General features: G+C 39.5%; 3 protein-coding genes and 1 long non-coding RNA gene across 6 annotated transcripts in view; 3 read left to right on the top strand and 1 right to left on the bottom strand.

The window, feature by feature from the left end:
* ClpX (Caseinolytic protease chaperone subunit) overlaps positions 1 to 27,906 on the top strand; it is a 92,274-nt gene that overhangs the window by 41,540 nt on the left and 22,828 nt on the right. The gene's annotated exons all lie outside the window — the stretch shown is intronic.
* On the top strand, positions 14,938 to 19,172 carry LOC135935827 (DNA ligase 1-like). 2 transcript variants are annotated; one of them, XM_065478389.1, is made up of 6 exons: positions 14,938 to 15,135; positions 15,358 to 15,538; positions 15,601 to 15,677; positions 15,740 to 16,647; positions 16,826 to 17,539; positions 17,973 to 19,172. In XM_065478389.1, the coding sequence occupies exons 2-6, from the start codon at positions 15,366 to 15,368 to the stop codon at positions 18,222 to 18,224; spliced, it is 2,124 nt and encodes a 707-aa protein (XP_065334461.1). In that variant the 5' UTR covers positions 14,938 to 15,135; positions 15,358 to 15,365; the 3' UTR covers positions 18,225 to 19,172. The 2 variants fall into 2 exon arrangements, with proteins under 2 accessions (XP_065334461.1, XP_065334462.1); XM_065478390.1 differs by having other exon boundaries at positions 14,939 to 15,135; positions 17,991 to 19,172.
* On the top strand, positions 20,044 to 27,532 carry LOC135935188 (lamin-C-like). Of its 2 annotated transcripts, none has more exons than XM_065477321.1 (8): positions 20,044 to 20,571; positions 23,821 to 24,091; positions 24,273 to 24,455; positions 24,509 to 24,649; positions 24,788 to 24,993; positions 25,216 to 25,438; positions 25,928 to 26,221; positions 26,478 to 27,532. In XM_065477321.1, exons 1-8 carry the CDS (start codon positions 20,192 to 20,194, stop codon positions 26,517 to 26,519), a joined length of 1,740 nt encoding a protein of 579 aa, XP_065333393.1. In that variant the 5' UTR covers positions 20,044 to 20,191; the 3' UTR covers positions 26,520 to 27,532. The 2 variants fall into 2 exon arrangements, with proteins under 2 accessions (XP_065333393.1, XP_065333394.1); XM_065477322.1 differs by lacking the exon at positions 20,044 to 20,571 and adding an exon at positions 23,547 to 23,661.
* Positions 26,478 to 27,893, bottom strand: LOC135935196 (uncharacterized). The gene is made up of 2 exons (XR_010574182.1): positions 27,731 to 27,893; positions 26,478 to 27,686 (listed from the first exon to the last, which is right to left on the bottom strand). It is a non-coding gene; the product is annotated as an uncharacterized LOC135935196 (long non-coding RNA).

Genomic DNA, 27,906 nt, shown 5'->3' with positions numbered 1-27,906 from the left:
CTCTGGTTCTTTATGCATACGTAATTGCTGCGCACACAACCATACACGTCGGCAGAGGGTTGGTGCGCGCGCTGTGTAATTTTTCCATTCCCTCATTGAACCCTCGAGGGATAATGCGGCCGTGCTCGGCGAAAAAAGCGAATGTACATACACTAGTAAAATACATACATGCACTGGCCGTGATGAATGTAAACGCTTAAAATTTTTATGAGATTCAAATTAAGTTAGGCGCGCATTGGACCCCGGTTGCCGCCGCGCTGTTGCTTTTTCGCTCAAAATTTTTTGATGAAAAATATGCAACCCTTTTGGCAAACAACGAAAGGTTGATTTTTACACTGCGTCGTGCCTCTCGCGCTAGCCGCTTTCGTTTGCGTGTACATGCAGCGTTTTACAAACAGAAAAAGAGCCGGCGAAATTAACATTTATGGATTAATCGCCGCTTTTTTTATTTTTGCACACGTGTCTGAGTGGCTGTTTGCTGTCGCTGATATTAATCGGCTTGGATTGAGCCAGTTTATGTTTTCATGTCTGTATTTTGCTCAGAAAAATCCGGAAAAACATGCTAAAAATTCACAAATTTTAACCAATGATTTGAAGTCTACAGCGATTTTTTTAAATAAAATTTTTGAAATCGAATCACGAAATTGGTGCATGAAAAGCAAAATTTTAGAATGGATCATGATCATACTCTATTGGATCACGTTAAAAAAATGAAGGCTAAAATATTCATTTTTTATAGTCTCTTTTTGGAATCGAAACATTTCTGGTTTGTTTGGCTAAAATCAACAATAAAATCGATACTATCTCACAATAATTATCACTCCCTTGTCAGTTTAAAAGATACTCGTACTATACTAAGGGATGTTACTCAATGCAACACAGACCATTCGAGAAATCGTCAAAAACAAAAGTTAAGCGAATCTTCAAAAACACCTAAGCGAGAGCCAAAATGCTTAAGAGGAAATCGCAGAACATTCATTGTCGCCAAACACCCATGACTAGGACAGCCATTTCGGGTATTAAACCCTCGTTAGCTCGCCTTTGGTGCAGATTCGCTTAACTTTTGTTTTTGACGATTTCTCGAATGGTCTGCGTTGCATTGAGTAACATCCCTTAGTAAAGTACGAGTATCTTTTAATTGAGATTTCTGGTTTGATTTGGGCCTCTCGCCTAATCCAATCAATCCTTATTTTGGATCATGAGTCAGATTTGAAGGTCAAATCAATTCTAAAAACCTGAATCTATTATGCCTTATATGCTCCAGCTCAATTTTGACTTCAAGTTGTTAACAGCGAATTTATTATCATTGTGTTAAACTTTTTAATCTCCTTAAAAAACAGTATTAAAATATAAATAGATTAAAGAATATAATCTAAAACCTCTTGGCATTGAGATAAATCGGTGAAAATAGTAAACGCAAATTTTGAACAACCACATAAAACATGTAATTTTTTTGGCGTATTTTGATGGTTCACTCTTTACACTATAATTAAAATAAAATATCTAACTACCAATCTAAAATATTCAAGCCACACATTTGTGTTCATTCGTGCAAATTAATTAGCAGCTAAGATTCCAATGCTAATTTGTAAAAAAATTGAATCTACTTCACTATGTGCGAAGATACTTAGTTGAACCTTTATTTTAAATTAAATATTTAACTAATTAAACTTAATATTTTATGCATATAATATGTTTAGAATTTTATTCTAACCCTGGCAGCATAGATGGTGAAATGAGAGAACGGCCCGTGTTAAAAACCGTTCTCGTCTAAATTTCGTAGCTGTAACCAATGATAAAGGATTTGTGTTTTCTCTGTGAAAAGTCTTGGAGCAGAAAAGGCATTGTTCGAGTCAAACTAAAGAGACCCGGTTGCACTCGATAGTAATTTTCAGTGAAGAGCGTAGAGAGGAATGAAGCGGTTACAATGAGCCCTATACTCTAGTGGAGACGTGTTTGCCAATCAGGGGTCCAAAAATATACGGCGCGCGCTCACTCATTCACTCACCGACGTTTTCTGATTATTTGCTCTCTGTTGAGAGAAAGTTGATGTGCGTGAGGGAGGCGGAGGACTAAAGAGAGACAAAGGCAGCGAGCTAGCGGGATCCGAAGATGATAAGGGGGTGAGTGAGTTGATGTATTGTGCCGAGTGAGCGGCGGGTGAGTATACATTCAGGCGGCAGCGGTGGCAACGGCGGCGGCGGCGGGTGATCATCATTCAGCATTGATCTGCGACTGAGTGAGCGAGCGAGAGCACCGGCTTTTATGTATGCATGACGACGAGATGATATTATTGATTATTGTCACAAAAAAAGTACTGCTGCCGCCGAGGAGTGGAAATTTTTATATGAGCGCGCAACACGGAAAGCCACCCCTGCGCTTTTTCGCCCCCTAACTCCGCACCGCAACCGCTGGCCCGCGTCTGCGAATATTTTTGGGACAAGTGTCAACAGATACCGACGCTCCAATATACACACATACGTGCACGCGTGGAGGTGTTATCGCCTGCTCGCCCGCCCGCTTGCAAATTGGGTGCGCGGGTGACATTTCACGCGACTTCCCTCTTGTGCAACCGGTTGAGCCTGCGTGTCGCCCGCGTTCTAGTTCAGAGTCTGCGTTTTCTGATTGGAAAGCCACCCTCGAGGGTAATAATTTGATTTTATGGATTTTTCGGCACTCATGGATGGAAAGGCTGAAGTGCGGTAATGACTTAAAATGTATGCGATGCAGTTAGTGAATGAAAGAACGATTTGATGGTTCATCAAACATACCAATGATTGGTTTTCGAACAAACAAAAGCATGGTGCAATGAAAGACTGAGAGCCAAAATTGAAGCATGACTATAATGATTTGTTAAGTTGATTAATAGTTAAATTTTATGCCTCAAATACTCTAATGTTATGAAAGTATTTCCTTTTCCCAAAGTTTTTTTTAAAGATTCAATTGGTCAGCTCTTTATCGCTTTTTCTCTATACACACAGGCCGCTTGCTTGTGAAAGTACATGTCACGTATAATTGTTGTGTATTGAACTTCATTTTTCCACGTTACCAGCACCTTCGTCTCAATTCCGATGGAGCATTTGAACAACTTTGGATAAAACGCTGGCTACGTGCTGTGTTTATGCAAGTTGCACACTCTTAGCGTAAGTGCGTGCGCTCGCGTATACTCGTATAAACAAACAGTAAAGGACAAAAGGCTCACAAGACTCATATTTATGCTTTTCGCAACCTTTTCAGCAGCACGAAATTAATGCCGGGGCGCAGCTAGAGTATAAACGCGCGCGATCCGCCTTTTTGAAGCGCGAAACAATTTTCAGCGCACTTCCTGCAATTCCTTTCGGATGAAAAATGGAAATGCAAAACACACAACAACGACTGACAAGCAGCATCCAAGCGGCAGAAAAATTCCACGTACACGCGCGTAAGGGGGTGCAAGGGGTTGGGCGGGCGGGGAGGAAATGTTTTTAATGTGCCGTCGAGCACGGAATATCGAGCCTTTTATCGCCGAGCGAGAGAAAACAAAAGGTCGTCGGCGTGCACCGGCGGGTCACGTTTGGCATTGTTCGCTTCGGGGGAGGCGAAGCACCCACCCTCCCTGCCGCCTATCAGTCCAAGCATTAACTCACATGCAGGGCGCAAAATCATCTAACAATGAACGTTTTGCAAACCGACGACACTCTCGTTGCCTGAGCGCATTTTTTCATTTCTCTCTATACACACTCGGAGTGGAAATCTTTGTTTCGAGTTTTTGTAAAAAAGAGAGCATTCAAGGGGCGTGTAAAACACAAACTTTTGCGTTTTCTCACAGAAAATTGACAAAACAGACGTATCATGCTCATTGATATAAAAAGTCCTAAAGTTCGCCGAAACTAGCAGAGCTAATATAGTTTCGGCGTCCAAATTGCATCCTGATGAATGAGAATACATACGTACAATTAGATCAATTGCTTGGAATTTCAATTCTATAATTATGGAAAAAATTAAACGTTATTTGTTAGTTTAGACTGATGAAAAAACTTGTCAATAGTGAATGATAAGTATAACTGCCGATTTCAATTTTATCAAACGCAACGTAAGATTGAAGTTGGCTCTTTACTGACGAGCACTCTGTAGTTGAAAAATAGCGAGCATTTCGTAACACTTTGCATGAACTTTCCTGCGTGTAACTGAAAATTTCCGAAAAGAACTGATCGAAAGTGGAAATATGAAATTTTACTCCCGGCACAATTCAAAAGAGCATTCCTTCACGTCCCTGCAGGAAATTTCAACACGCCAGTGAATTTGTAAAAATCCGTGTTAATCCGCGAGTCTGTGCAGCCAAACAATAACTAAATCGCTTTCTGTGTTTTCACCCCACTTACTTTTATGGTGAACGTGTGTATTGTATTATGAATTTGCACGGGCAAAAATGGCCGCGCAGAGGGATGAGAAGATTTGCTCTGATAAGCATAAAAACCATCGGCGTGTACTAGTTAACAAGCTATGAAAAATGATACTAAATCAGCGCGCGCGCCAGAGAGCGGCGGGTGGCTGAGCCGACAGGCAGGCAAGCAAGCGGTGGTGAAAAAACTGGCTGCTGACGGCAAAAAGTGCACTCGTACAATAATTGGTGTCATTACTCATTTGCCGCTGTCATCGATTTTGCATACACAGACGACACACACATCCGAGCAAATAGCAAAGGCAGCCCAGAAGCGTTTTTCAGCGGGAGAAAATGAGCTCAGCATATATCATTCCATTTTCAATAATAAAAAATGTTGTTCATCTGCAACATAAAAACATTGATTGCGAAATAAGTGTTTATTTTAAGAAAATGTTAGCATACGAAATTTAGAAATTTCCAAATAACCCCAAATTTATTTTGGAAAATCGCTTTAAGCATCAACAAAATAAAACTGACTCGAATTGTTTGGCCGAGCTGCGGAAGTTTTTAGTGCGTGTAATGTCACACACCTCAGCTAATCAATCAACGATGAGTTCTCAATCTGGCTGTGAATATATTGATGTGCTGTTGACACGTGACGGGTTACTAACTCGCAACCCCCACAGGGACAGACCTTTGAAGAGAAGAATCGCGTCACAACACAAGTCACCTTATTCAGCAGGAACGAATGCTCTCGGGAAAACTATTTTAGGAGCAGCTTTTGTATCGGATTAGTCCAATTTAATCCTAAACAAACCGAGGCAAGCAGGGGATTTATTAAAAAGACCCATGGTGGCAGTATTGCGGAATAGAGTTGTGTAATTTATGCCATTTTTCGCTAATTTACAACCACTTTTCACTGTCGATACAGTCAGAATGGATCTGATTACATTTTTCCATAAATTCATTTTTGTGTGCACTCAATCCTTTGTGGGGAATAAAAGAGCGTTAGATTTCAATCGGATTAATTAATGATGACAATTTTTCAAAGAGATTTGTGACTACAGTCAACAAAAGAATATAATACCCAGTGGTTTTAACGACGTCAATGAACATAGCCTTTAAAATGTGTTTCATTTTTTTAGCAGTTGAGAAATATATTGATCTCTTTCTACTTTAGAGAGAAAAACGCGTCCTCTTGCTCGAGATTATAATTTTTTTTCGCCAATAGTTTATAAAAAAATCGAGGGTAAAACTAAAATCTAACAACCAGGAAAGAAAAGATTTGATAATAGGAATTGTTTGTTGTTGCAACACATGAAAACTAAGATGTCCAGCCGTATATAAACCGTCTGATATTTTAGTCACCACTAGACAATGCAGTTTATTCAAAATTGGAAATGGAAAAATAATTATTTACTCTCCTATTCTTATAAATGCAATTCGTGAGTGGTGGTGGCCGTCTAAAGTAGCATATATATTCTTTTCTGCTCCTGGCTCGCGCCATGGCTGACTGATTGTGAAGTGCAGCAGGGTTGGTGGCTGCCATCAAATTGAACAACACCTTACACGATCGTTTATTTCAAAAATTTGTCTGTTACAATTAAGGTACAGGTGTATAGGTTGCATCAAACATAATAGACCCATCTAACTGTAAATCACAGGGGAGCAAAATAATTTAGTCGGAGTTGAAGGGCTCCCAACAGATGTTAAGTAATTTCAAAGAGGTTCCTTGTCATCGCCTGCCGGTGTTAGAAGTGGTTTTAACTCATTATATATCCTCATTCCAAGACAGCAGGTATACCAAAGTTTGTAATCATGCTTTTGAGCAGTGAAAATAAGCACAACTCTTTGAAGCTACCGAACATTATTCTGCACTCGGGAGCGCCCGTCTGCCGGTACCTCTATTTTTGCCGGCAGAGTTGCGAAATCAACGACGAGTGCGAGTTATTTGCTGCTAATTAACGGCCGGGCCGCTCTGTAATCATCTTCACTGTTGAACTAATAAGCATCCGCTGCTCGGTGGACTCATTTTTTTCGCTGGGATATCTAACCTTGTTGAAATAATTGCCGCCCGCACAAATTGCATGCGAAGCGGAAACAATAATAAGAGGTCATTTCATGGACCTGATTGATTTTGTATTATTTGTTTTACAGAGGACAGGCAAGTACTGTGTTAAGTATGAAAATTGCTTTTTCAATGATGAAAAATAAATGCAATGATCATTTACAATCAATATTAGCGTCTTGATGATGTACACATTCTTCGTTTCTTAGAGTTGTTTAAGATGTTAGCAGTATTTTGTAAATAAATCCAATCCAATCAAATTCTGATTTGTTTCCTGGCCAAATTGGTTGCAAGACGCATACTCAAGAAAATGTGGGAACTGGGAAGAAAAAAATGGACAAAAATAGATCAAATACTTATAAATGAATCAATTTAATATTTATTTCGCAGCCTATTGACCGCCATTCATTTAATATTTTTATAGAATGTTGTTGCATTTGAAAAGTAAAAAAGAAAACTTGTTTTGTTGAGTGGATGAATGATTTTAAGGCACAGCCGGCGGCACACTCTTCAGCACCTAGCCGAGGACCTTGTGCGCGAGCCAAGAGGTCACCAGCGTCACGGGCATGGTCATCAGGTACAATGCGTTGGCGCCGCTGTCCTCTGCAAATATAAAATCGAATTACAGTCAGCCTCAAAATTGTGAGCGCACGCGAAAAGCTTTTAGCTGGCACGCGTGCGCTAATGCGTATTTTTAGAGGAGGAAGCGTGCTTGTGCTCGGTTCTAGATTATCCCAAGCTCGCATCGAATCGTCGTCGCCTCTTGGCGATTTCGCGATTCAATGATGTCTGGGCGACGCTGTTTTGGCATCTTTGATCGGACATACAGGATACTATGTTGCAATAAATTTAAAATTTAAAGTGGCTACAAATAATAATAATAATAATAATAATTGCAAATGTCGTTTGCAATGGGGTTGCATTTGCTTACTACCAGTTTCACACGTGTTTAATGAAGTTTTCCGTTCATTCAAATTGCTTTTTTCCATTTTTTAAAATGATGAAAAGGTGATTTGTTAATAGATATTTTGCTGATTGATTAGAAGTCACACAAATTTTTCTCCGCTCTTTAAATATAGCCCATTTTTTCTATTCCAGACAATATTTAAGGATTTAACTGAAAATTAACGGAGAAACGAAATGATTGTATTTAAGTAACAGGCAATAACTTCAAGATATTTACGAATCCTGTTATTTAATAATTAATTCAATATTTTTCCTTTGAAGTGGATAAAAAATTTAAAATTTTTCGTTTCCTGCGAAGTAAAATAAATCTTTTTCACAGGTCTGAAAAGTTATTCAGCTATTTTTAACGCCGTGCAAACTCAGGTTCCATCGTTATATATGTTTTATGACAAATTAACACGAAGTGTTGTTGTACCAGAGCTGTCGCTGGTGTCTCCGTCTCCGCTTCCGCTGTTGTCGCCATCCTTTGAGGCATCAGAATCGTTGGGGTCGTCTTCGCCGTCATCCTTGGCGTAGACGGTGACGATCATGCTGACAACCAGCAGGCTCATGAGCAACATAATCCAGAACTTCATTTTTGGCAGCGGAGAGTGGCTCTTGCTTCTGTGTAAACACCCGGGCGGTTAACATTGTGTTTGGAGAGGCAAAAAAAAAAAAAAAATCGAGCGTATCAGCCGCACATATTCATAACAAATCCGCGTCAAGTGTGGCCAGATGCCGGGTGTCGATAAAAAAAGACGACACGCGCTCGATATTGGGGTAAAAAGATCGGAAGAGCTACGTTTTTTATTTAGGCTGAACGTGGGAGTTTGAACTGGGCAAGATTGAGACCTAAAATTAAAATAATTACAGCCCGGCGGCGAAAATAGCAGCTGCGGCGACTTGGTTAATGCTGGTGCTATTATTGTGAAATGAGAAGCCGGCGATTCTCATAAAGATCCCCAAGTGGCTCACTCAAGGAAACGCAACACAGCGATGTTACAATATTTTAGGTTTGACATTTTTTTAACAAGATCATAACAAAGAGATTAGATTAATTTCAGAAGTGTGCTTTCCATGCGAACGACTTGCCCTTATTTCAACTCAATTCCTGTGGTTTAAGCTCTTCAGTTAATAATAGAAAAGTACATTGTGGCTTGACCAGGGTCAATTATAAAGTGCATTCAATTCGATATTAAGTATTCACACGAAAGCGTTGGCAAAGTGACAATGACCGGCCCAAAATAGCCTCAGCTACATTTTACCTCAAAACCTGTGGCGTTTGTATTTTACAAACGCTGACTGCGCTGGTAAATAGTGCACCTTTTTTAAATATACCAAAGTTCAGCAGGCTGGTTAAAGAGTCATAAAAAGTTGAATATTAAAGTTATTGCATACAAAACTGCAAGCTACTCAAGTTGATACTCACCCTATACACTCAAGGGACGGTAGCTGATTCGCTAATGACTCAAGCAAGATACAACTAAGCCGCTAGGTCCAGCGCATGCGTTCGACGCGCTCTTCTGGCAATAAAATCTTGAAGGGGCCAATTCGTGTTGGGTTTTGAGAAGAAATCATACGTCATGAGAGCCAAATCAATGCTCTAGATTTATTTTTTTCAGAAAAAGCAATAATTTTTATGCTCTAATTAAAGAAGAGCATATTTTAACTTTTATTTTTAATTTCTGACGTTGTCTTTAAAATAATGAGCCCCACTTGATTATGAAACTGGTCGATAATAATTTTGTTATTGACAGTTAACTAAAATTAAGACCGAGTTTCAATTTAATTGGCAAAATAACCAAACCTTGTGTTGTTGCTATTTTTTTTTTTGCTCTTTTTATCCCTGTCCGAGGACCGGGAAGGGCGCGCACTAGCACGAAAAACGGGTCCCAATAACACCGCGAACGGATAACATGGGCGCACCAGGCCGCACAGGGACCCAGCCCACCGAAGGGCCACTTGCCTCCGCACCGAGGACTGCATTGAAACGCTAGACATTTGTCCCGTGAAGCCAAATCACGCATGCTGGAAAGGTGCAAACCAGCAAGTAGCGAGTCGGCACCGGTGCGCCTCCCAACTCGTTGAGCAATTGGAGCATTTCGAGTCACTAAACTAACCACTTTTTGCCATCTCTGACATTGGGTAGCCAGTATTAGATCTCCAAACTGCTCAAATACCTCCCATTGCTTTGACACTCCTGAGAGTGCCTTAACAATGCGAACCAACGGGCTGGTTATTCTGTTTAAATTTAAAATAAAATACGACAATTTTTTATTAGAAACATATAATAATATGGTTTACTTATCTCAGAATAATGTTTTGCTTATGATCAAATTCAAGGAGCAAAAAGTATCATTTTTTGGGCGCACGTGGCTTGTTGCCCAACGATGGCAAAAGTTGGGGAGTGCGCCTTTCTCAAACAAAGAGACCGTTTCATTAAAAAATGACTTGATTTATATCCCTACTATCTAAATTATTTCACAATTGGTGACTCAGATAATAATAAAAAATGTTTTCGGAAGATAAAATAGCTCATAGAAAAACTGTTCAGCCCTTCACAAAGAGACTAGTTTGTTACTAAAAGCTCTTGATGAATATTGCTTGCAACATATTTATAAATTTACTGGAGTTTTTGTCAGCACAAAACATGCGCACGATGAACTACTGCTTTCCCCCATCAACATTCAAATCAATTCATTTTATTTTATATTAATTTGTTAAAATATTATATCAAATAATATCTTCAGAATGACAGAAAATCAATTCAAGTTTGAAATTTCAATAATGCGGATATTTGCTACACTTTTTTAATCTAGGATAGTGCAATCAATGGATTTAATTATGCATGTAGCTTTCCGTGCCACAACTGGCCACGCGAGGTAAATAGCTGGTTCACCCATATATATCTGAAATCCCTAAAAACCTTCTCGTGTGGCTCCAATAAATGAAGTCTGCAATGGTTATCCTTTCTCGCAATCCAGGGTCCGACAGTTGACATTTCTCTTCTGCAAAATTTTTCGAGACCTATTTTGTGGTAGGCTGCTACACGAGGCAGAGTTGCAACCAGACGCACAATTGACCCCTTGGTAGCAAAATCGACTCTTTGAAGTCAATCAAGTAAGAGGAGTCGTAAGCCACTTCAGAGACGATCGTGTATTTCGCCAGCACTTTTCGTTGAGAATCGCGTCACGGTCAGGTGAACTTTCTCGCTGTAGGTTTCACTCTGTATCGAAGATGAACAGCGAATTTAAAATATATTCATGGCATTGTCGTATTCATTCCGTTTATAGAAAAATATACGTGTTTATTTCAAATATATATTTTACACGCAAAAACCCTATATATAGGATATTCACTGTTAAAATTGACTTGATATATATGTGTGTTTCGAGTGGTTATGCTCCCTCTCTGTATCAAAATGTTGTTGCCTTTTTTCTCTTAATATGCAGGGAAAGATAACTAAATAAAATAATAAAAAAACAATCATAAAATTTATTTGTATTTATTTCAAAACTAAACAGCAGCTCATTGATGTACACTTACAACTAATAAACCGTTCGTTTGCATTTATCAAGAGAAAACAATCCTTATCTTTCATTTAAATATTGATAACAATCACAACAATATTATTTTTGTTTGTTTTGATTACACTGAAATTTTGTTAACTAAAATTAATTTAACTTCGCTAAAAGAAGGAACACGAAATAAAAAATGAATTGGAAATTGGAGGACAATGGAAAGGGGGGAAAATTGCTCTCTAAATAATAACAATTAAAAAAATATCTGTTAAATTTTATATCATCATTTCTCGATAATTGCAAATTATTTGTCCCTCATCAGTTTCTTCTCACTGGAAAGTTGTGTCCCACTCAATTTTCACCCTGGTTAGAAGTCAAACTCCGCAGTGACAATCTCAGTTTGCAACAGGCTCGGAAAGTGACGATATATTCTGGTGCATCCGACTCTAGTCTCCACCTCACAGAGATAACTCTTTGTCAGTTAGCTGTCATCAAAGAGAATTTCACGCGGGATCAGAATATATATAGTCTGACGCTTCTTTTCCGTCTTCATAATTTCAGCTCTGTTCCTTGGCTGCGTAAATCCACTCAGGGTAGGCGGGAGGATTGTTTGGTGCTGACAGAAAATCATTTTACTAGTGACAAAAGATCTGAAAATAACTTAAAATTTTCCCCTTCAGTCAACTATCTAGGCGTAACTTTTCAAGCATCTGGCACTTGCTTCAGTCAACATATTGATCGAAGGGTTAAGGCTTCTATTTTCGCAACATTAAAAATAAAAAATCTGTGAAAGTCCTCTATTGATACGGCTACAAAGTTATTTAATTTAGCAATCTCGCCTGTTGCATCCTACGGTATTGAAGCTATTTGGTCACATTTAAATTTAAATGATTTCAATAAATTAGAAAGTGCTAAATCTAGATTTTTTAAAAAGGCGCTAGGAGTTGATAAACGAATGCGTTCTAGATTGGTTTATGAACTTGTACAGACCGACCTATTCGTAAATGAGCTAAAATCAAAATTCTCTCTCACTTGTTCCGAAGCTTTTGTCAAGTTTGTAAGTAATATGAATATCAAAAAGCAAAATATTGATCCAAAATTCTATTATACTCCCGCAATGTTAAATACTGATTGGAAGAAAACGAATTGTAAGGATCGTTCCATGTTAACCAGATATTCTTTTCATGGATATCATTTTCTTATTTGCACAAATTCTTGTTTTCACCTGGATGTTACTGACAAATGTAAATGTAGTTATTGTAATGCTGATCTGTATAGTATAATGTACCATATTTTGGATTGTCCTCTGAAACCTTTGACTTTAACCAAAGCTGCCTCATATAAATGCTGGAAATAGTTGTACGCCCTTGGCGTTGAATAAATATTCTATTCTATTCTAGTGACAAAAGATGGACTTCTCCTCGGCTGTCAAGTATTATCGCAGTCATAGGCACAATCCTATAGCTGGAGGTGCGACAAGGCAAGGCGGACCGCAGGTTCTCCGCGTTTTAAAACAGATCAGCAGCAGGACTGATACACATAATTAACAAATCAAAATTTGGTGTCAAGCAGGAAAAATTAAAGTTAAAAAACATTACAGCTTAATTTATTGTGGTTAAATTTACCTCAAACGTTGCAGTCTGACAGACGTGTTGATCAACTCAATTTCTGACTTGATGCTGACACAGTTACGTAACAAACGAGGTACAAAAATCTTGCACCAGAAGCTAATTCGAATGAAGTATGCTGCAGATCACTGCAGGCATTCTTTTGTTTTAAAGTTTTTAAAATCTATATCAGAGCTAAAATGAAATTTGAGTTGAGTTAAGCGAGAAAAATGCAAAATAAGTACGTCCTCGCAGTTTTTGCAGGTTCAGGAATGTGAACGATCGCGTTTTCCACAGTCATAAACTGTTTGACAACGGAGCAGCCAGAACAATGACGTGCTCTCGCTATGTCAAATTCTTCTGCGGCCAAAATCAAGTCGAAGGCGTCCTCGATATTGGATATGCACTGGAGAGCATCAAAGCGTTTTGGAAAAAGCAAGAGAACAATGTGGAAGTAGTACAGGAGATTTTGTGCAAAATATAGAGGAGGGAAAAATATCAGAAAGACACAAAAAGTAAAGGCACGAATTAACTTACAAATTTAGAGATTTGAAAATGTGCGGCTTTTATATATTTTTTATTGCGTTCACTTGTTGATCTTTCTATTGATTGGATGAGTTGAGATTTTCAAGATTTTCTAATTTGTCAGTGGCCACTATGAGAATACCAGAATGGGCACAAATCAGCTGTTTAAAAGATACATTTTTCGTATAAAAATACTCATGTACAAATCGATATTAAGATCAAAGATTTTAAAATTCTAACCTGCATATATGCTGCTCGTCAGACTTAGGGCCAACTAAAAATGCAGATCCGTGGTATCGCCACTTTCCAAAGCTTCCCATAATTATGACTTAACAGAAACACACAAATGCAATATCAGCAAATTTGAGTTTTGAAGGATCCGTTTTGATCCAAAATTTTTCATTCAGCTGATTTGCTCATTTAAAGTCCTGCGTGTGGCAGTACAGAACATAAATGGGTGCGTGAAAGCTATAATTATTATGTCCGTGGTCGCCTGCTATACTGCTGGCCAGAAACTAAAGCTGTCCCACAAAAGAACAAGAAAGCTGAGTCAAAAGATCGTGTTTTTTCCCTCCTTCCGACACCCAATATCGTCATATTATATTTTTATGCGTTTCACACGCAGAACATGGTGATGAATAAAACGCTCTTTTTACAAGACATCTAAGCCAGCCGCGCCGCGCTGAGCCAACTGACTCAGCCGGTCCTTTTCTTGAGCCGCCAGCCGCCGACATTTTTTTATCAGCTCAGCCAGCTGCGCCGCGCAAGCAAGCCACCCATAATTTGTATATTTATCATGTTTTATCACTATTTCATTTCACGAGCCCAGTTTTGGGGGTTTCCGCATTTTTCCGAAAACCTTGGAAAGGTCTCATGATTTCGCGTCAAAAAAGTCAGTAAATTTCGGAAAATTACGATGATAGAGCGTGTTAAAATTTTCGGTGAAACCAGATGCATTTTAACTGGTTTGTAAAAATCCCTATTTTTGGTTATCCATCATGAGAATTTTTTATCTTCAGTAAAAAATGCATAGGTTTTGTAATAATGCGCGAAATTGCAGAAAAATCCGCAAAATGTTTTTCCTGAAAATGTCGGTTTTTACGACCCCTGCAGTTTACAGTGTATTACACTTAAGTTGTGAGTTGTGACTTTTGAGTAATGCATTCTTCAAAAACTTAAGCAGGCTGCATGTCAGCCACCAGCCGAGCCAACGAAATTTTGCCAGCCAGCCGCCGACGTCTGTTTTGACGGCTCGGATCTGGAAAGTCATTTAGCCGCCGATCAAAATATGGGCGGCTCAGATGTCTATCACAAGATAAGCATAAATCTCGAGTTTTCATTTTTCTGGCGGTGCTGTTCCATTTATGTTAAAAATATACAAAATCGCCACAATGAAGAGCGTCAAAGCAATTAATATATGTTATAAAATAGGAATCTCTTTTATTCATGATTTTGCAGGTTAGCGTGAGCAGTATGGAAAAGTTCAGTTTACGAACAAATTTATGATAATTTGATTCGAAATTTTCACTTGAGGATGCATTAAATTTATAATAATCAGAATAATTCCAAAAGTCTTCTTTCAATGTTATTCTTAAAAAGTAAACGAGACGACACAAGTGTATCTATTAGAATTAAGGGAAGGGGTGCTGTGCGGTTTTAAACTGTGCAAGTCTTTTAAAAGTAAGTTTATAGTTACCGTGAATGAGTTTTTTTAGCCACGTTGAATCTCATTGTTATTTTTTGATTAGCTTTTTTGCCGTTTGTGCAATTATTGACATAATACTATTTATTTAATTTTCAAAATTTTGGACACCTTTGCGCCTCTTGCAGCTAAGCAGCGCACTTCACGACACGTGGTTTTTCCTATTTACCGCCACATCAGTTTTACTGGTGCTGGTGTTAGTACAGATACCCAACAGATGGAGCGAAGTGTGTTAATCTAAGCAAACTAGCGAAAACATGGCTGCTTCCAACTCCAGTATCCACTGTTTTCAGTAAACAAGCCGCATTATTCTTCGAGTTTCGAAGCAATTACGCCATCCCTGATTGACTCGTTGACCTGTACCTCTGACAAATTTTTCTTTCTTTCCCTGCTGTTATTTTAAGGTGATTCTCCTTCTATTTTGTACTCAGTCTAAGTTCCAAGATTTTCGCGGCATGCAAGTGCATTTCTTGCAAGACTCAAAAAACCATGTTTTTGAAGTGCAAACACTGGTTGCATTTTTAGTTTTGAATTAAAAGACAACTTGTCTTCGAAATGCATGCTCTTTAAGTACCATCATGGTTTACTTTTAGTCGTATCGATGCTAATGAAATGTCACTTTACAGATTTCGAAATGTGCGATCTTACTGAGGTTGCGTATTTGCCTGGGGAAATCGTGTGGGTCAAATTAGGCAACTGCTGGTGGCCTGGCGAGGTCAAGGACACCGAATCATTGCCTGATGACATGGTGCGCGATTTCAAGAAGAAGCCCTTGGCCATTGTCAAGTTCTTTGGAGAGGACTCTTAGTAATTAAACGTTTTTGAGACTCAACATGGATTATTTATTAATACTTGATGCTCTTTTCTAGTGAATATGTTAAGAATCTTGATCATATTTACCACTACAACAGTAGACGGAAAATGGAGTTCATCAAGAAAGGAATGGGTAAGTCCATTTTTTGAGAGTGACCTCCAAGATATTACTATTGCCAATTTGTCTAATTGCAGATCTTTATCGGGCGAAAACCAAGCAAGGTATGAGTTTGATGACCAAATTTCCTACAGATGTGGTCACTGCTGAGTCTCTTTCTGGTGGCAATGTTAACATCCTCAAGTCACCAGCATTCATGCCTGAAGAAAAAGTCAACTACAAAGAGCTGTTTGAGTCTCCAAAAAAGAAGGCAAAGAAAAGCGTAGAGAAGCAAGGTACCTTGAAGTTGGCTGAAAAGGCTACCACCTCTCCCAGGACGTCAGCGGCTATGGCCAAAGCCAACCACATAATCCAGATTAAACAGCGCATAACCCATCCCAGATTTGTCAAGGAGTCTGACCACGAAATCAGAATCCGACAGCAACCTGTGGCGAGTAACGACGCTGGAGAGTTTCAACACGCCTACAAATGCCAGGAGTGCATTTTTGGCACCAACAGACAGAACCTGTTTATCCTTCACTGCAAGTCGCACCGGGACCAGGAGAAATTGGGAGTGAAGCCGAGCACGAGCGCCAGCACAAAATCTAGCTCCAAGAGCTCGGCTCCGAAAGTTAGAAGGTCAGCCACGCCCAAAGCCTCTTCAACCCCTAAGAACGCTCCTGCAGCAACCAAAGCAGCCTCTACCGACAAACCCGCATCCAAGAAGACGGAGAAAAAGGAAAAGATCAATCCGTCAAAGGAGTCTGCGGTGTTAGTAAGAAAAATTTTCCAGACTCCGAAAAAAGGCAAGAGAGGAGCCCTGAAAAAATTCCCACCAAAGACAGAAGAAGAGATTGCAAAGGAAAGGGAAAAGAGGAATAAAATACTTGCTGACTGGGACGAGGATGAGCAGGAGGAAGAAATCGAGATTAAAAAACTGAAACTGGACACATCTGGCAATGAAACTGCTGCTGAAGAACCTACAGAGATGGAGCAGGATGAAAAGGTTGGAAAATGGAGCTATAACTGTCTTATTTTATTAAAAAGGTCGTTTGCCATAAAATTGCTGCCAACTTAGACATGTTTTGAACTTAAAATAAAAGTAGTTTGGTATTAAATGAAATATGAATTATAGAATAAGTAGTCCCACTTGAATTGGACTCATTTCCATTTTTCTCCCATAGGAAGTCCAAGAGGAGAAGGAGGAGGAAGAAGAAGAGAAAAATGAGGAGGAGGTGGAGACAAAAGAAGAGGCAGCGCCAATTGTGGAAGAGGAGGAAAAGAAGTCTGACGCTGAGCCAAAGCAACCAGAGAAGAAGGAAGAGCCCACAGCGAATAATGCTGCTTCTGTGTACGACATTATTGAAGAGCCTGAAGCAATCGCTCCGCCTCCTTCACGGGAAAACAAAGAAGATCTTGCCAAGGAGAAAGAAAAGTTGAGCAAGGACATAGATGACCTGTTGAAGGAAACGGCTGTTCCTTCATTGCCAGAGCTGCCTAGCCTTCCAAACATTCCGATGAAAAAGTCTGAAACTGAGAGCGTCAAGGAACAGAAGGAGCTGGAGGAGGAGGAGGAGGAGGAGAAAGAAACCGCTCAGAGCAGCCCCGCAGAGGCGAAGGCAGCAGAGCTTGCAAAAACAAATGGTGCAACCACCGCGACAACCGAAGAGGCTGTCACCATCTCCCCGTCAGAAGAGTCGGCAGACGCCAACACAGAGACGGCAACTTATGTGCTGGTAACAGTCGACGAGGGTGGATTCCATCAGTTGAGTGGGCTCGACGGCATGGCCACCACGCTCTACATAGATCCCTCGCAGCTGGCAGGCGGGGGAACTTCCCTAGACAACTTGTACCTGGCCATTGATGACGGGAGCATCGCACAGCTTGACCAACAACAGGTAAATCGATCTGGCTCTGTGAAACGTGAGCCCTTAGAATCACTTTCTTAATTGTTTAATATAGTTAAAGAATAGGACCGCACAGGTAATTTTAAATAAAACACAAGCCACCCTTGCTAACTATCTTAAAATTGTTATAGTTTTTTTTACAAATTTGCCTGAATACCCTCTTTTATGAATTTAACATTTCCGAGCAGAAAACTTAAGTGGCGACGAAAAAGAATCTTGAACAAGTTCAAAAGAGCTTGATTGGAAATGGAAACGACTTAAATTGTTGCCAAAGAGTACAGAAAACCGAGTTAATTATCCCTTTTAGAAATTAAACTAGATAAAGGAATGAACTAATAAATTACTAAACTGTTGAGTTCCATATTCTTTCATAATCACTAAATTCGACGAACAAAGCTAATGCGACACTGGTTTTGGCTCAAAGTTGATTGCGTTACAACAGGTCGCTCTGCAAGTTGGGGCTGAAATGGCCAAAACTACGCAGCAGGACATCCTGGCTGCTGCGCTGGCCAACACGCAAGTCCTGCAAACAACGGCAGTAGAGGCGACAACGCAAGAGGCAGTTGTGAAGGTGACCAACACGACCCAAGCGCCGGTCATGACCCCACGAGTGACTGAAAGCACGACGAGTGCAGTGGCGCAAAGCAACGGTGCAGCAGGAAACTCAGCAAGCTAAGAACCACCGCTGGGCCGCAGGATCATCCTGATCGGTAGTGACTTTTACACTCCTCAAAAATATTGATGAACCTTCGCAAGGAATAAAATTTGTTGTTCGGGATATTTCAAGTTGCACGGATGCTGAGTGAATTTGAGGTTGATTTTTCTGTCGGTAAATGCACTTTGCATAGCCAACCCGCGTAAATTATCAAGTAAATCCAGTTTTCTGTTACACATCATTATTATGATTGTAAAATGCAAACTTTTTAGTAATCGTAAACTACACAATATATTTTGGACTTGGCAAGCCAGATTGAATTGTTTTACTACGTTTTTTGCAATAACAAGTCAGTACGTTCTGTTGCAAAATTTTATCGTGTTTTCTGGTCTGCCATGTCTGTTAGCGAGTGAATAAATTTTTTGCTTAGCATTATGATATTGTATTCTGAGTGCTGATTTTGTTAACTACACTATTTTGTTCTTGGAGCTCATGACAATATTTTTCTTTATATATCTGCACAAATTTGCTAAGGTAGGAGTTTTTTTGCAATTTACATCTCTCGCTGCCGACTGAAATCTTGGCTGCCTTTTCATTTCCTTTCTGTCAAAATACCGCTTTTTTGTAGGCAAGACTTCTGCCTCTTTGTCAGCCGAAATAGACTTTCATTCAATAATAATGTGATAAAGGACACTGTTTCAGCAACGTAAAAATTTCCTCAATTGACGATAGTTTTATCATTACTCTAGTCTTTCTGATTTGATTGCTTCTGATACAAACAAAAACTTTAACTATTTAACTATTCAAGGTCATAACCGAAGTAATATTTTGCACTCATTGTGCATGAAAGCCCCTTTTCCTGCTTCACCCTGCCTTGGTAGTAAAATGAGAGTGATACCTCTCTTGTATGTTATCTTTGGTATTGGAACCCCTGTCTGAAACGGAACTTCTGATATTTTCGAAAACAAATTGGAAATGCTGTTATTTTCATTGGATAGTAGAAGCATCCATATTTGCCTTTTATGAGCGGATGAGGAGATGATAAAAATGGAAAATGTAAATGTAGAAGATTATAAACGTATATCTACAATTCAGATGATGTGTAATAATATGTAATTGCAAAATATGATGATGTTTACAAAATAAAATGTCATAATCTTTGAAACCCGCTTTTTAATTTCATGGCTTTTAGAATTTTACTATATTACATTTATTAAAAGAATGAACGCACAACGAAACAAAAAAATTTAATGATTGTAGTTTCGACAACTATGGACTCTTCATCTTCTCAACTATTATGATCTGAGGTTTAAACCTTTTAAAGCATCTGCGTGCGTACGCAGTGCCTAAATTTTGCTACAAATATATGTAATATAAAATTATAAGGTAATGAAATGTATTCGAACAATTTTTGTCCATTGCCATTTCAAGTTACTAAATTTTGTAAATTTAATTCTATCAAAAACCAACAGCGCAAATCATCCGAAAATTAGCAGCAATTATATAAAATAATGCCATTAATTTGTAATAAAAGAAAAGGACTTAAAAAAATAAACCGAACATAATGTAAAGCATGACGTGTGGAACTCTGAGTAGATAAGTTAACTAAGAATGGATATTATAGCGAAAAAAAAATGAAAAATTTATGCTTTGCGAGACACGCTGAACACAAGAAAAAATCCAAATCAGACCTGACAGCCAGAAGCACCACACAGTCGCACACCAATTTTGGCGCCACTAGAGGAAAAATGTGACACCGCCCGTGTGCCGGCCAATCTCGTGACATGTGCACCGCTGGGCGGGACAAATAAAGGAGAGAGCCGAGAGAGCCCACAGCGCCGCCATCTTAGCGTGGGTCAAATTCCTGGAGCTAGCACCAGCAGGCAGATCGCTTTCGCGCTCTCAGCTCTCGGTCTCGAGTGAAAAGTCAGGTGCAATCTCTCGAGAAGCAGTGATCGTCTGGAGGTAGCAGAGCGTTTTTGGACGAGATGGCAAGCAAGTCACGAAAGGCAAGCACACCGGCCGTGGCGACGCCGGCGGCGTCGTCGAGCCGTTCGGCGGCGGCCAGTCCGCTTAGTCCGACCCGGTACAACCGGCTGCAGGAGAAGGTGGAGCTGCAGAACCTGAACGACCGTCTGGCCGTTTACATCGACCGTGTCCGGCAACTAGAGTCGGACAACTCGCGTTTGACCAGGGAGATCCAGTCGTTCCAGGAGGTGTCCACACGCGAGGTGACCGGCGTCAAGAGGGCTTACGAAAATGAGATCACGGAGGCGCGCAAATTGCTGGACGAAACGTCCAGGGAGAAAGCCAAGATGGAAATTGATTTCAAGAGGGTCTGGGAAGAACTCAATGAACTCAAGACTAAGTAAGTCACCGTTTTTCATTTACAATTTCCGAAAATTGAAATTTTGTTTTGCACGACTTGGCGCAACCGGACCGGCGTTGGCGGCGTTTCCCGCCTTCGGCCAATCAGTTTTCGGTCCCAATCCGGCCCCGCCCCGAAAAAATTTAGGGTTTTAAGGGCCTTTCAGTTCGTTTCAGGTAGCTTTTAAATCATGAATCACGATAGTCCAATATTTTTGTTTGTAAAGCGAAGTGACGCTCCGGAATGACGTCACCTCTGGAAAGGGGTGTGACGTGATGTGAATTGTGTGTGGTTGATTTCGGTTCACTCTCTACACTCCGCTGCATTGCACCGTTTTTGGGTCCTAAAGTTCGGCTATGGTTTAGGCCTCTTTAAAGCAGGTTTCAACGAATTAAATTTGGCTTTTGAATATTTCAAAGAAACGTCATCTTTATCCATTTAAATTAAACCCATTACATCATTAGCTGGATTTGGTTAATAAATAATGCTGCTGTTGGGTCCGCCTTGACCTGAATCACACCATACATACTTTCAAGACAATATTTGCTCGTTTGAGGCGTGTGTATCTATAAAGTTCGCCGAATGAGTAGGATGAGCCAGAGATTAGCTTGAAGATAAAGTGAACGTCGGAATGCGTTGCTTATTGGCTATTTCAGATCAATGACGTTACAATTCTCTTTTTGCTATTAATTTGGTTTTTAAACAAAAAATCAGGAAGTGAAATAGTTTATTTTTTGTCGTTGCTAAAAGTAATTTTTCGCTCATCAAAGCAAGAAGTTCGTAGAAATAGCTATTAACTGCATACTCTGTGAAAGGGTAGATAGATAGTATCTTTTTCGTTCCCGGCGAGATAGAAAGTTTTCAAAATGCGTTTAGCGCACACTTGTAAATCTTTTACCACGTACCTGTGTATCAAATTATGAATCAATGAATGAAATAATTTAATTTTTGAAGTTGGAGGTAAAATAGATGATAGTGGTAATTATCAGGATTTTATCCCAAATACTGATAAATTATTGGTCATTTACTAACTTATTTCCTTGTTATATTGCATAGAAATATATGAATTTAGTTACAAAATCTCTTCGTATTTTTGTTGACGAAATTGGGATGTGTAATATTCTTTAAATTGCTATCATAACTATAGACGCACAAACAAATAAATATTATCTAACGCAAGTGCAGGAAGGAAAGGTATAAATGAACATGACGCCGGCGATATCACAATGCGGCACAAAAAATAATTATTGCTCTATCACCCCCTGCATCTGGCATGAAAATAGCAGTCGGACGCGCGGGGGAGCCGCTGCTTTTTGTAATATTTTTGTAGCGTCCTTTGCCACGCCTTGCATCTGTGAGCGAGAGAGAAAGAATCCGACGCTCTATGGGAGCTCATTCCGGGTTGCGGTAAATTTATTCAGTCGTGAAAACTCGTCAGCCATTGTTTTGAGCTGGATTACGATGATGTCTGTAAAGACCGGCCGGCATCGCTCTCATGACACAGTTGAGCGGAAGTAATGTTGATTAGGGTCGAATTAGCGGCCAATCTATGGTCATTGGTGGTTTAAAAAATACCTGTTAATTCTACTGCTCATAATAAATTGTATTGCGAAAAATTTGATTAAGTGTAGGAAAACATCAAGTCACTGCTAGTACGCTTAAGCTCGTTTACGTTTAGATTTTTTCTTGAAAAACAGAAAAGACCTACAGTTATGTTTATATTTTCCTCATATATTAAGATATCAACGAGATAATGATCTTTTTCTTGTTTTTATATTTTTTACTAACAAACAAGAAGTCTGATTCGAATTTCTTGAGTAAGAAAATACGGTCCCTAAATATTGTTGCGATAAAAATCAATTTCTTGCTAACTGCAGCAAAAGTATTTTTAATTATTGGTTTGCAGTTAAACGCTCAACACCCGGCAATATTCTGTGAAACAAGAAATAATAATAATAATAATAATAAATACTAGCAGATGTCTAGAAATTTTTACAGTTAGTTTATTTCAAAACAGAAACACAGCAAAATCGAGCAAAATATATAAACATGGTGAATCTTGTTACTCCGAGATTCACGCTGTTCATTAAAATGCCACAGGGCATTAGGCGTTTAAGTAACCAGCACGCCTGGTTCGTGAAATTCTGGCTCCTGGCCTGACAATTTAGTTTCTCTGTTTGCCAACCTCGAAATTTTAGTTTGCTTGCAATGCTAACGTGACTTCACTAGCTGGGATGGTAATCACCGAGTGGCGTTATTTGAGGGCCACATTCCTGCCCAGAAATCCTCACACAGGAGAACCCACCAACCACTCCCAGAAAAGCTGCCGCGAGAGAGTGCAGCGTTTCGTTCCTTCTCCCCGTATTTATAGTACCTGTAGATGTTTTCACTTGGGAGAATTCCAACTTTTCTAGTCCATCATGCATAAAACCTGCACTCGCGTAGCTTGCTTCGTGGTGCCTCCGCCAAATGCCAAAGAGATTAGTAGCGCATCGTTTTTTGTCAACATAGAGATATTAAAATCTTGGATTAATTTTTTTTATTTCAACACGGCGCTTGTAATTTTAGTATTTTTTAGAAACTCGATTATTGTTGTTTAAAGCTATCAGGCTCCCACTGAAAAGGAAATATTCGATTTAGATTGCTAACTAAATATACGTGTTATTCACTTCTTATTTGTTTCGTAAAAACAAAAGGAAATTTCAAAAGAAAATAAAAATGCTAACAAAAAATTGTAAAAAATAAATGATTAGACTTAAAACTACTCAAGTTCAAGTGTTGAAGTTGAGCGTGCAGAAAATTTGCGGAAAGTTTTATTTATAACTCTCGTGCGTGAAATCAGACACTGTGACAAGTGACATCCAAGATGTAAATTGCGCGTTTACAATTAATTTGCAAAGCGAAAAAACGAGTAGTTCTGCCACCACAAAGGTCTCCAGTTACGCCTTCTCTTTGTCAATAGCACCACGTGCTTTTCACGCTCTCTGCCTCCTTATGGGAGCCGCCGGCTTAAAAGGAACAACTAAGACCGCAGAGCCGCACTTTGCCGGCGATGACTGCGAAAAGCGCCTCAGCTTGCCATCATTTTCTGTGACTTTTTTCATTTTGCTCATTTGGGTTGCGCTAAAGATAGTTTTAATATCTAGACATTCATATTTTTCTTCACATTTATATTTGTTTAATTTGCCTATTTCTATGGACTGAAAGAGAAAGAGTTTCACTAATCATAATCATTGTTCCTTTTTGCAGGTACGATAAGAAGTGCAAAGATTTTGATGTGACTGAGAAGAATGCCAACCAGTTTGAAAAGAACTACAACGAGCTGACCGGAAAATTCAACCAAGCTCAGGCTGAGCGCAAGAAGGCTTTGGATGATTTGAAGGAGCTAACCAAAGAAAATGAAAAGCTCAAGAAGCAAACTGACAGTCTGCGCAAGTCTCTTGATGATGAAATGCTTGGAAGGGTTGAAGCAGAAAACCAGCTCCAATCCACAAAAGAAGCTTTGTCTCTCAGTGACCAGGTATTTTATGTCCCAACCTGATTAAAAACCAACAGCAAAGATTTTCAGATGATGTATTATAAATTAAATTGTATACCAATTCCTTTTTGTATTTTGAAAGTTACAACCCTACATAAGTAATAGAGTGCGATAAATTTATACATTTAATTATAACTTTAAATAACTCACGTTATGGATTTAGGTACATCAACAAGAAGTTAAGGAGCTGAGGACTCGACGACAAGTGGAAATCACTGAGACAAGATCGAAAATTGAAAAGGAGTATAATGCCCAGATGCAAAACTCATTGCAAGAGCTGCGTGATCAATATGAAGCTCAGATGAGGGCAAATAGAGAGGACGTGGATGCGTTATATGAGAAAAAGGTTACTAGCGTCAATTTTGCTGGAAATTGTTTTACTTACTTTCCTGGAAATAGATTGCAGACTTGAAAAACCAAATGCAGAGAAGCAGTGGAGAATCAGCACAGGCCCTGGAAGAGGCTCGCTCTTATAAAATGCAACTGGACACAGTAGCAGGAAAAATTTCCAGCCTTGAAGCTAGTAACGCTGCTCACCAGGTACTTTTTTATCATTTTGACGCTTTTTTTAATCAATATTGTTAAAAATAACAATTTAAAATTATAACTATGAATATTGGCCAATGCAATGGTTAGCCACATTGTTCAATTGAAAAGTTAATATTTGGTTCTGTCTAGGCACGCATTTCCGAGTTGGAGCACATGCTCAATGCTGAGAGAGAAAGAAGTGTCAACGAAAGATTTGCGTTGGAAGAAGAGATCCGCCGCCTCAGAGATGAAGCTTCTACGATGCTTGCTGAATACCAAGACTTGATGGACATCAAGGTGGCTCTTGACCTGGAAATTGCCGCCTACACCAAACTCATGGAATGCGAAGAAGCCAGGTAATTATTTAATATGATTTAAGAACTTTGTTTTGATAACATTAAAGTAAAAATTTGTTTTGAAAGCTTCACGTTTTAACAAAATACGCCTTGGGCTTGGTTCTGTGGGGTTGAGTTTATCCAAAACCTACCAACCTTTTCTCTTTCACAATTATTTTGTCACTTAAAGATGTTAATCACTTCTGAGAGTAAAGGTATCCTTAAATACGCTATGTTGTGCAGATTGAACATAACACCTGTCGCGTCCCCCAATCTGAGTCGTCAACAAGCTCGTTTCACACCAAGCAGAGCTACTCCGGTGCGTCTTGGCAAGAGAAAGAGGACCATGATGGAGTCGGAGGACATCGATGAGTATGACACCAAAGCGTCAGCCACAGGAGACGTGGAGTTCATTGAAGCCTGTCCCCAGGGCAGGTTTGTCAAGTTGAGGAACAAAGGAGACAAGGTTTGCATCAGAATATAGTACATTTAGGCGTGGAACCTTGTGGTAAATAGAGGTGGGACAGTCAATGAATAGACCTTGATCTGTAGGAGGCGGTCCTCATCATCCTTAGTCTGAGGAGAATCTTTGATTGGAGAGGTTGGGTTCTCTCCCCGCCGTCTGGCGTTCATCTTTGTACCTTTCAGGTGCACAGGGTTAAGGTCTATCATTGTGACACCACGGACCCGATTGCACCCACTTAACCCTAACTTTCGCGATCCTTAAGCTGCGGTTCTTTACCCCCTCTCACACTCTCATGTCCTCACAGCTTCTCATATGCAAAGTAAAGTCGGGGGTAGAGAGCCAATTAAAACACATTATTTATGCTGTCGCACTCGTTCCTAGAATGATCTCTTTATTCCGCTCCTCTCTATTTCTAAATCAGCTCCACCGTCTTCACGTGGATTCCATTGAAACCAGTCGCCATATCTTAATTCTTTATCTATTCAACAGGAGGTTTCCCTGAGCGGGTGCAGCGTGACTAGAACGGCAGCTGATCAAGAAACCATCTTCAAGTTCCATAGGTCAGTTAAAGTGGACCCTGGAGCGACTGTCACCGTTTGGTCCTCAGACCAAGGCCAGGCCCATGAACCACCCTCCAACATCGTTATGAAGAGCCAGAAGTGGTTCCACGCGCCTGAGATGGCCACTGTATTGTACGGCAACGATGGAGCTGAGATGGCCAGAATCGAGCAGGCCAAATTGAGAGTGGCCACAGCATCAACGCGTCACACCGAGGTCTTTGTTGTAAGCTCTTTGCCTTTTACCTCTCTGAATTGAAGATTTTGATATTGCATAATCTATTTTAACAATATATTTGATACATAATGAAGTATTTATTATCAACTGTCAAACCAAGACTGTTAAGTGTGTCTGGTGTCTGTACCCTTGGCATTACAAAGGTATCGCCTTTGTTGTTACAAAATTGTTAGGATTGTGCATTTTGCTGTATAAAAATATATTAATACAGAAAATTAAAATATAACATTTTTTGTGTTCCCAGGAGAACGGTCATGGAAGAGAAGAACGCTGCAGCATCATGTAGAGGCTTGGTGGCACTTTGGAGCTACGATAAGTGTCATCATATTTATTTCAAGCAACATTTACATTGCATAATGAACTATCAATTACGAGTTACTGCCACTTTTCAAATGTAAATCCAAGTGACGCAAAACCAGCCGAGAGAGGAAAAGCAGCAGTGTTTTTTCAAAACAACTGGGAGTAAAATTCGTCCTGTTGGGTGCTCTGTAGAAGTATTAAACACTCAAATGTTTCGTAAAGTGCCACGGTACTTCTACCCTAGTTTAAGTTTGCATTTTGCATCACAAGCAAAGTATGTGGCCAGCATAAATGTGAATGATTTTTTATGATTTCTAAGAGAGTGAGTGCCGGCAGATATGAATTTTATGCGCAGTCTACAAGCTCGTTGCCCACTGATGCAAATCGTATTTTCAAAGTTTCAAATTGCGTAGATGCGACGTTTTTCTCTTATCAGACAAAGCATTTTCTATTCTAATCATTTTTGAGGTTTGTTTGATATTTTTCATATTCAAGTCCCAACTTATGTTGTTAGTACAATGTTGGTAGAGCAAGTGTCAGGCATTTTTGATTATGGAATGCTTTTAAAAGTTAAATTTGGAAAAGTTTTTAAACAGAGTTTGTTGCCTGTCTTCAAGCAGGATGATCCTAAGGATCAGAAGTATAAATTTGAGATAAATCCAATCCACCTGCTATTTTTAATACTATTACTGTAACATTGGACCTGTTGGGAATCAAACTAACACAGTTTCTTTCCATGCTAGTTGGTTGAAGAGTGCTGTTGGTGGAGATCAATGAACTAAACTCTAGCTTTAATGGAAGGCATTACACTCGAAAAGACGGTTCGGATGATAAGAAGTTTTGTATCTCCGATGAACACCTGTAATGAAAGAAAGTCTCTGCATGTTTCAATCGCGCCTAGAATATTTTGATAGAATAATAATTATGTTGAAATGCTATTTGAATTGATAACTGAACTGTATGAACACAATATCGGCAATAAATTTATTTCATTTAATACTTACCTAGTATTTTTTGACCGCATCACCTTAAAGCCCGCTCTTCAAGTTCGTGTTGATATAATTATTGAGCTTGATCTCCACGGTTCTTCATCTTCTATGTAGTGGAGTCCGACAGTACGTCCCCCTCTGATCTTTCAGCACCTTTGCCTACCCTTAACCAGATGTTTAGTGAGCTGAAAATTTAAGAACTACTTACAGTTTTGCGGGACTTAGGAGTGAATAAAAGGCTTTCAAGTGGGATTCACGTATTATGAAAAATGATACGTATCATGCGCGGAACTTCCAAATAACGTAAACTGTAAGCGCGCTTAAACAAGAGAGCCTCGAGCTCGCATTTAGCGCATTCAGTGTCGACGGGTTCAAAGTCGAAAG

The sequence above is a fragment of the Cloeon dipterum genome, chromosome 2 (assembly GCF_949628265.1).
Source record: "Cloeon dipterum chromosome 2, ieCloDipt1.1, whole genome shotgun sequence".
Lineage (NCBI taxonomy): Eukaryota > Metazoa > Arthropoda > Insecta > Ephemeroptera > Baetidae > Cloeon > Cloeon dipterum.
This window is presented reverse-complemented; position numbering and strand designations above follow the sequence as displayed.